The following is a 9795-nucleotide window of genomic DNA, read 5'->3' on the forward strand; positions in this document are numbered from 1 at the left end:
GGGGGGGGTGGGAGCTGAAAACTGCTGTTACTTCAGTACCTTGCAAAAATATCTGTCATAGGGGAAAACTGTTTTCCAACATCATCCTCCGAGCTGGACCGACAAAGGTACATATTTAGCTTCTGGCAGGTACACAGCTTTGAATGAGACAACATGATGTAACCGCTATTTTAAAGTGTCATATGCTGTGGTCTCTGCCTCCTAGGGAAAGCTTCATCCTACTGTCTTCTCTACTAATTGGAGGGGTGGAGGCGGGACAGGGAGAGCTGCACGAGGTTTATCTAACCTCTGTTGACAGACGCCAGATCTTTTTTCCATACAGCACTTATACAAGTAAACCTTATTCCACCAGGGCATGAAAAGTCATTTCAATGGCAACCTAAACTGGATTCAAGCCTGAGAGATTTCATTAGTATCTCCCTCTTCCCCCCTCCCGCCCCTCCCACCTGCTGCCACAAACAAAACAGAAACTTTCAGCACATATTAACTGTACCTGCATGAGCTCAGACTGCTCAGCCAAAGCCTTCCTCTGCGCTTCCAGTGATGCCACCTGCTGCTGGTAAAGCAAACGCTGCTTCTCCCAGTCAAGTGATTTCTGACGGAACTCCTGCAAGGACAGCAGGGGTGGTTTCGAGCAGTACATCCATGCGGTTGACAAAAAGGCCCCCTTCTAGTTCACATCCACGTTTGCTTTCTCTCTCCACCATGTCCTCATGCACCTTTCCCCACAGCAGGGAACCCATTAGCCAGTCATTTGATGCACCAACTCAGCAGTATAAAACTCCTCACACACTGTGCTTGCTGTATTTCTTTCCCTCCCGAGTTAAAACGTCAGTGTCAATTATTGCTGTTTACACATGTTAAGTGCTAACAGATTCATGGCCAGTTTCATGGATCTGCTGTCAGAGGATTAGCAATTCAGACTGGCTTTAGCTTCCAAAACATGCTGCTATTGAAATCACTGCGATGGCAAGTACGAACCACTGAATTTTAATGCTAATCTCTGCTCCAGAAATTGGACACTGCATCAGTCAGATGTGTTTGTTAGCCACATCTCCAGGGCACAGCAGCAGCAAAGTGAGCACGGCTGAGCTCAGCATAGCAGAAAGATTAAAAGATGAGACAGGTTTGAGAGGAAGTTTGACATGTAGCTCCCTGCTCCTCAAAGAAGTGAGATGACAACCTCACCACACTGGAACTCATTCCATTCACGTAATTAATTACCCTTCCAGTGCCTTCTTCCTTTTATTTAGTCTAAGAATAAGAACAGTGGCACAGTTTATCCTGTGTACTCAGAGGCCCCAACACAGGAAACTGCCTTTATTATACAAGCAGTTGAGAAGAGCTGCACCTGGAGAGTAAATGGAGAGTACTTTTCAAGCAGGACTCACAGTCCACTTCCTAGTTGACTGTTCAGTGACCAGTGAAGCCCAGAAAGTCAGTTAATACATGCAAACTCTGATCGGCACTTGCTTTTTCACCAGATACCTCCAGCTTCCTGGTCAGCCGGCTGGTTTCAAACGGGTCCTCCCCTTGTGTCTTGTTACCTTCTCCTCTGGCTTCTCTTAACCGTTTCTTCTGCAGCTTCTCATAGCCCCTCTTCAGCCTGGACAACTGCAAGGAATACAGTGAAAGAGAGAACTTTGTTCAAGGCCCCAAGGCAAGAATTAAAGAGCACTTTGAAAGAAGGCACACCAAATGGCCTCACACAAACAATTCCCCTAATCAAGGCTGCTCCCCTTGCAAGGGAAGACTTCTATTTGTAACATGAGCCTATTATACCAACAGGATTGCAAAACACCCTGAGTTGTATAAGAGTAGCAAGATGCCACTGAAGTCGCGACATGAGCAGCTCTCATTAGACCTCTGTCTTACCACTGTTAAAACAGGACTAAAATATTGCTAAGAGGGAGGCTGACATGTAGCTGTCACTGCAGCAAGAGCATGGCATCCCTCTCTCTACAGCAGGCATTACCTGGGGTTGATTTCCTCGCACAGAGGTGGGGGACAGTTCTGCACAGAGGTACAATTTCTCATGGGATTAAAGCACGCTTGTGGAGCTCAGGTGGGAACTGGAACCCTTCCACTTGGTGGGAGAAGGAAGATTTGAGAATTGCGATTATAACACAATATCAAAACTACTTCATGTGTCATTTTCTGCTGAGATACACTACATATTCACAATGAGTGGAGAATGCCAACAGAAAATATCACTCCCACGCCTACTGCTAGAACGCTAAAGTCGTATCAGAAGCAGGAAATTGACATTTAAATGACCCTCTGTGCAAATAATCACCTGCGACTTGCACAGAATTTTCCATCTGATGAGCTCCCCCCAACTCAACTATTAAATAAAGAGTTTCCAAACAGCCACATGAATTTGAGAAGTCACCATTCCATCTTACCGATGGAGAAAGCTAAGCCCATGGATGAACAGAAGGACCACGAGAAGAAAAAATATCTGAATCAAGACCTCATGTGCTGGTCACAAAAGGTTCTCCAGAGCCCTGAACCAGCAAAGTACTTTGGCATGTTGAGTGGGAATGGACAGGGGTATAGGCTTAGAGTTAACATCCAAACATCTTCTGCCAGACGCATCAGGAGATTACAGGTTCATTCTTTCAACAATCTCAGTGAGTTAGACACTCTACCTGTAATTTTATGGTAATGGTGGTAAGCCAAGACAGAAAGAATTTCCCCAAACAGTACTAAGAACAGAAGACTGAGGACTACTGGAGGTTAATGTCACCTAGGTGAATACTGTGTGGGTACAAGACTAACACATTGCAATTTTGGCCACAATGCCCACACTGCATTTTAGCCTGCGCAATTTAAACAGATGTGCCAATGCACCTCAGCTTTGCTTTCCAGCTTCATCCACAATTCCAGTGGGAGCAGCCAGTGAATGAACACTGTCAGTCATCGTGAACAGTAAGGGGTTTTAAATGAGAGCAGGTGCCTTCTGTTGTCAAAGCAGAGACCACCAAAATATTTTAACTTATGGCTTAGAGTGAGCATGAACTAGGCCCAACCCTCCAGAGAAATCAGGTCACTGCTCTGCTAGCTGCTCATGCCATTTCACTCACTGCTACCGAGAAGCACGTGGAGACAGGCAACGAGTTAAGGCATCAACATGGAATGCTGTTATACCGCCTGCAGGACATTCCACATGTACCACCTTGCGGTGAATAAGAAGCTTTTTGAGATGAAAGCTCTGAAATTATTTTCAAAAAAGATTCTCTAAGTATACTTAGTTTTTTTTAAGTGCATTAAGATTAATATACCTTGAGAGAATAAAATCTTTACTAACAAAATCCGAGTCAATGGAGGCAAAAAGATGAGACAACATACCATTCTCATCTCTCGACCTCAGATGACCAAGGCCAGTTACACCACCACCCTTTTCTAATGTCACAAATACTGAAGGAGCAAACTGCTGCTGCCTGTACCCATGGCAACTTCAGAATGAGTACTGTGGTGACTACGATGGGTGATCGCAGACATTTTTGCAGTAAACTTTTCCAGACGTCTAACACGTGAAAACTGCAACAATACATTCACTCCACATTTCTACTCTGACAGTTTTCTGTTTGTCACCGAGTTCCTCCAAAGTGCAACAAACAGGCCTAATGAAGCATAAAAATATTGCTCTGTCTAGGCCCAACGCTCGTTTTTGTAAGAACATAAACATTAAAAGAACGGGAAATTTTAAAACCATTTTAAACATTTAAAACCATTTTAAAACATTTAAACAAAAGCAATGGCACCAAGTATTTCACCTCTCAGATCATGTATCAACTGGGAACCAAAAACCAATCTTCTCTTTTTGCAACTCACCTCCTCTTGAAATTTCTTCAGCTGTTGTTCATATTCCCTAACCATGTCCTGTTTGTCTTTTTCCATGTCTTCTACCTGGAGACGCAACATGTCAACCTGAATGAAGAGTTAAAAAGCAAATACATAAAACAACAGAAACGGACTTTGTTCTCAGTAGGTATTGGGATTAGTTTTCATTTTATAAATACACATTCTATCAGGAGTGATAAATGACTATTAAAAGATCCTAATTCTGTTAACAACTGTGTGTTTCAATGGGGTCACTCGCTATGAATCACATTAAGTCCATGCCTAAACCTTTAGTAGGCTGGGGCCAGAACTGTTTCTGTTCTGGCCTCTTGTTTTGAGTCAGTTTCTGGCTTTCAGTTTTTGTGATGAAACTGGCAGTTTTGGCTTGTGTCAAAAGGCTATTTTTATCCGGCATTTTCATCACATTCTTCATAAACACACATTAGGATTTCAAGCTACCTATCAAGAGAAAAGATGGCCATGTCATTACCTTACTATGCTCACGGGAAGCAGAGATTATGAATAATACATGGAGATGAGGGAGACAGCGGGGCTTTGAAACTCGCTGGGAAGACCTCCCTTACATTGATTCAAACACTACTGGGACTCATTTTTGTCCTTTTTTTTTCCCCCGTCTTTTTCTCATCCACAACCCAAAGCGGCCACCTTTGTAACTACAAGTCCAAAGGACAGCAAGCCAACAACTTAAATTAAAAGAGATCACCACAGAAAATTCCTATGAGTAAACCAAAAGCACGAATATACTCCAGTAGTGCCTTTAACCACCCTTTACAGTCTGGTTTTGAAATCAATAATGTTTGCTTTTGGTGGTAAGAAATATTTCAAAAGTGTCTTGAGAAAACACAATTGATAATAACAGTGATAGCTGTATGACAAAAATCACCATTCTTGCAAATAAAAATACAGATTTACAAAGACCTTAATTCCAAACCTGCCATGTGGACCAGCAGAAGCAGCTGACCATATTAACAAGAAACTACAGAGTTCTTAACTCACTGCTGCTACAGTCTGTCACATTTCCCTTTATTTTACTAGATTCCACAGCAAATTACTAAAAGCTACAGCAGTACTTGGGTAATTTTGAGGATGTAAGAGTAGCTGTAGTAGAGTTGTACCGGCACCCAAAAAACCCAACTGCTTCTGTGGTGATCGGCTAGCTTTCGACTCGAGAAGTCAAAGCAACTTCCTCAGAGAGATGCCAAAACACCATTTGCAGTGAAGACTCTGCCGAAAGACAGGACACAGCAGCTATAACTATAAGGACAAATTTTAAACCCTTTCAGAAAAAGTCCATGCGGCTAGATCTTCCACCCAGACTCCTGCTGCCTTCCTCTGATCCAAGAAAGGACACACCAATTCATTTGCACAAGTGGAAGTTTACAGTCCACATCCTATACAAAAACTTCACTCACTGATACTTCTCCACAGATACAGAAATTTGGTGTACTTCACCCAGGCCTTTAATTAAAGGCTGCAAAACCTGTGCTGCATTAAATCATCCTTGGAGAACCTCCCACCATTATCTTGGTGTAGTTTACAACACTCAATGTTATTTCTGCCAATGACTGCACACTGTCAATCACCGTTGTATCTAGATTCAGAGTCTCTAGGTGCTCTCTAGAAACTCAGACAATTCAGTCTGTGGACGTCCACCGACCCTTAGGGAGCTGATCACTTGACTTTGATTGAATCATGAATCAGACACCTTGTTCCAACAGGCTTCTCTGCAAATTCTGTTCCTGATTTCCAATTATGAGACAGGTTCCTGTTTTGCTCAGCACAGCTATTTGCTGAAGGTAACCCCTTGCTTCAGGTTAGCATTTAAACATTAAAAAAAAAAAACCCAAACTGATGAATCAATAACTGAAACACATATCCATGCAAAGTCAAATTCTGTAATACAGGTTCAGTCTTTATCTTGTGCTGTAACACATAAAACACACACGCTGACACCCAGCAGAAACCAGTACAAGCCTGAGGTACCTCTTTACTTTTCTCCTGCAGAGCTGCCCTGGTAGAGGAAAGCTCCTGCTCTCGAACACTCAGGCAAGCTTCCAAAGCCTGTGTCTGTCCTTCCCATTCAGATTTCTTCTGAGCCACCATGATGTCGATCTGCTTCATCAACTCCCGCAGCTCAGCATCACAGGAAGTCACAAACCCACCGCTGGAAGGGACCACCCAGCAAAGGTGCAGTGTTCCGTACCACCAAGGGCAGCAGAACAAACTGACTTGCACCAGGGGACTAACTCTTTGAACTCCATGTAAATTAGCTTGCAGAGAAATACACTTAATCCTCAGGCGTTCAGCCCATCCTCTAATGCAGCATCTCACAAGTGGTGTGTTCCTGCCGCTGGGCACAGATCTACATTTGGCAATGACTAAGGAAGACTACTTGTGAAATCCATCCCAGTGAGAACAAATGACCTACACACCTCAGATGCAGGGGGTTTGCCTTCTGTACAGAGAACTGCTACAAGTACCTATAAACACTTACCCCTTTGTCTCGGTACTACGTGCTGTCTAAGTAACCCTGAGCATGTTTTATCCATATTTTGTATCTGCCTTAATTGCTCTCCAGGCAGAGGCATTTTATACCAAGTTTCAGCCACCAGAGAAATCTTAAGAGCCAAGCTATCAGCTCCTGAAAACAGAAGTTTACCACAAATGCAGACAAACCCCGAAGTAGAGGGGGTTGGATGACAACATGATAATGAAGAATAAAACATTTGCAATCCATCGGGGAGAGCGTGCTCCCTGGCGACGCTGCAGTTTCTAATTTGGTGCAGTAATTATTGAAGCCAATTCAACTAACTCCTCTAAAACTTCTCAAGCTGCTAAGGCAGGGACAATATTAAGGCTTGCAAGATACATTCCTAGAGGGGGGTGAACTCCATTACGATCTTTACCCCTTTAATTTGCCTGTCAAACAGGAAGCACTGAAAAGAAATGGAAATCAATACGTTAAGGGATTGAAATTTCTCTGTTCCCCCAGAGCATGTGCACGCTTCACAATTTGGCAGTTTTTCTATAAGGAAAGACATACTTCTTAAAGGAGCCAAAATCAGTTAAATTGGAAGTTTGCCCTGTCCTGCGTGTTAACCAAAAATTAGCAGCTATTATGCAGAGCAAGAACATTTCCTTCACAGCATCTGCTAATATAAAGCGAAGTCTAAACTTGATTTCTGCAACCAGTTTTCTGTAGAAGATGCAGTATCAGTCAACGTGAGTCACATTCTCAAAGATGACTATGAAAATGGCATCAGTGACTTTTGCTTCATGCTTGTTTAACACATAAAACATTTTTTTCTATTATTGGCACTACAGTCTCTCTCCGGGATCCAATAGCCTAGATACTTTCACCTAAGACAGAGCACTAAGGATTCTTCAGAGATGAATGGGACTCTGCAGTTTCGACAAGAGCAGGAAATAATCAGATGTTTTCAATAAAACCAGATTACAAAGTCATGTCTCATTAACCTTGCAAGACTGTTAAAAAATAAATATTTATTCACACCTCTAATTACTACTGCTCCTGATGTTAGATGGTAAAACGCTTTTACAATAACAACATCAAAGAGGTAACATTTCCAGGAAGATGTAAAACTAAGTTTCTAACAATTACGACTATAATATCTGACAAGGGATTATTGCAAAGCCTGCACTGTGCTAGTGGACAAACTCCAAAACCCTTACTTAAGCAAGAGAAGTTTTGTCTGACACCAGAAGATTTAATTCTGAATAAGAAGGAAGGTTAATACATAAATGATCTTCAATGTCTGGTGTATACTGTTGCATACATACCTCCCCTGCCCATTTCTTTGCACTCCTTCCAGCAAAGCCTCCATCGCCAAATCCTGGTGGCTTCAGCAGCTAGGAAAGCAGACAAAAGCAGCGGTCACCCATGGCAATGTAGGAACAAGGATCTTTCTACATCCAACTGCAAAACAAGCACAAGTCCACAGAGGAAAGAAGTTAAAAAAATTACAATTAGCACACAATTACAGGGGAGGAAAACAAAACAACCTTCAGGAACTTACAAGCCAAATATCTGCCAAATAAAGGAAAACAGATTTTTCTGTTAAAAAAAAAAGAGCCAACGCAACCATTCAGCACTATCGAATTGTGGTGATATAATCATGGAATATACAAATAACTCAAACAGCAGCAATGAAGAGAGAATCTGAACTTCAGCAAACAGGTGAACTCAACACTGCGGGACTGGCAGATCTCCCGTCTCCTGGGTGCCCCAAACTGCAGAGGATCAGTGACACTCAGGGACCTCCCAACACGCCAAAGATCCACCTCTCAGAGGGGTATTTGCCACTTCAGAGAAAAACCGTAAGCACCTTGTAGCAGCAAGTAGCAGCACGAATCCCCCCATAAATCAGATCTCTCCCAGGTCTCTATTACAGACTAGGTTAAAGAGATCACACTGTTTAGGATCGCATTCTGGACACACTGCTAGTTCATATGGTTGTGGAAATTTTATTTTAAGATAGTACTAACACTTCACAAACTCTTCTGGTGCCTCAAGCTATGAAAATAAGTTGCTCACATTTATAGTAGCGGTACACTGTCTTAGTTAAAAATTACACCCTTTAAGCCATGAACACATGGATGTATGCACACACATATAAGTTTCACTTATTTGTGAAGCAAGACAGGTTCAAATTAAAAGCAAAAACAGGGATTTAAAAAAAAAAAAAAGTTACCATGGAACCACACAGGGCTCCTCCAGGAAACTGTGGCTCTCTAACAGAAAAATGGTTAAACTCATCCTGAGGATACAAAACTACACTTCAGTTTCACTCTGGGGAAGTGTTTGCACCATCTTCTGTTTCTAAAATGCACTTTCTCAAATATTTAGAGATGGAATATCTTTCCCCAAAGATTAATATGGCATTATTAGCAATCAACAAAAGCAGGAGCAGGTCACAGAAAATAAGACTTTCAGAAACACAGGCTCAGCTTTGGTCTTTCACTTCCATCAGAGCTTCTACACGCTCCTACAGCATTTTAAACCACCATCCAGAGATTAAAGCCTGTCCCTGGGAGTTCAGCTGTATTTTAAACCACACACATACAGAAAATTGGTATTTCTCCAAGGAAAAAAAGAAAATTCCTATCCTTACTCTGATACAATGTTTTGTCTCTCTTTGGTCCTGTCTGTGCTTAACAAAACTCAATCAGTATGCAGAACATCCTTGTTGTACTGCTGATGGCAGAGCTGCTGAGCAGAGCAGACGAGCAGATCCCCAGAGCTGCTGACAGCACTCCAGGAGACTTCTCCAGGTGGCCACAGCAAACATTAGCCAGTAGCAGCTCTCCTGTCTCATTCTAATCACACCTACACAGAATCGATTTTCAGTGGGCAGCAGAGAGATTTCATTGTCCACCACTGAGAACATCTGCTAAAACTAAAAAAAAAATAATAAAATACAGAGAACAATGCAGGTCCTTTATCAGCAGCTCCTTCCTCGAGTTTGGGATCAGTTCAACACTGAAGGTTCTAGTGCCATGAGAAGCCAGACAGCTCCTACTCTTGCTTCTGTTCGTCTTTAAGCAGGGCCCCCAAGGTAAGACCCCCGAGTCTGCCACCCTGCCCGGGTTTGGGGAAAAAGCCTGGAAACCCGACAGCCTAAGTGGTTTAACGATACACCAGGTGTGGTGAGGCAGTGGTATATTCGGACCTCTGCAGCCCGCAAGGCGCGATGTGCAGGTTACAAGCAACCGAGCCAGGATCCACGCAGACACAGGAGGAAGCCACGGGAGAACCCAGCCTCTGCCACTGGCTACAGCTGGAACCACCAGACCGGCCTGCCGCTTCTGCAACGGAAGAAAAAGGAACTATTTGGAAAAGAAAAGGAGATGAAACACTTAAAAATCGACCAGGTTTAGCACCTCAACTCAGGAAGGAACCCCTGCAGT

General features: G+C 42.9%; 1 protein-coding gene across 1 annotated transcript in view; it reads right to left on the reverse strand.

Annotated features, from left to right (window-relative positions):
- CEP63 (centrosomal protein 63kDa) overlaps positions 1 to 7712 on the reverse strand; it is a 20056-nt gene extending 12344 nt beyond the window's left edge. The window contains exons 1-5 of the mRNA XM_010072636.1: positions 7669 to 7712; positions 5851 to 6031; positions 3838 to 3933; positions 1489 to 1614; positions 494 to 607 (exon numbers count right to left, since the gene is read on the reverse strand). Of these exons, the coding sequence (XP_010070938.1) occupies positions 494 to 607; positions 1489 to 1614; positions 3838 to 3933; positions 5851 to 6031; positions 7669 to 7712 (561 nt within the window). The remainder of the gene's footprint in view (positions 1 to 493; positions 608 to 1488; positions 1615 to 3837; positions 3934 to 5850; positions 6032 to 7668) is intronic.
- Positions 7713 to 9795: the final 2083 nt, after the last annotated feature.

Source organism: Pterocles gutturalis, unplaced genomic scaffold, assembly GCF_000699245.1.
Source record: "Pterocles gutturalis isolate BGI_N339 unplaced genomic scaffold, ASM69924v1 scaffold20817, whole genome shotgun sequence".
In the NCBI taxonomy this organism is placed as follows: Eukaryota; Metazoa; Chordata; class Aves; order Pterocliformes; family Pteroclidae; genus Pterocles; species Pterocles gutturalis.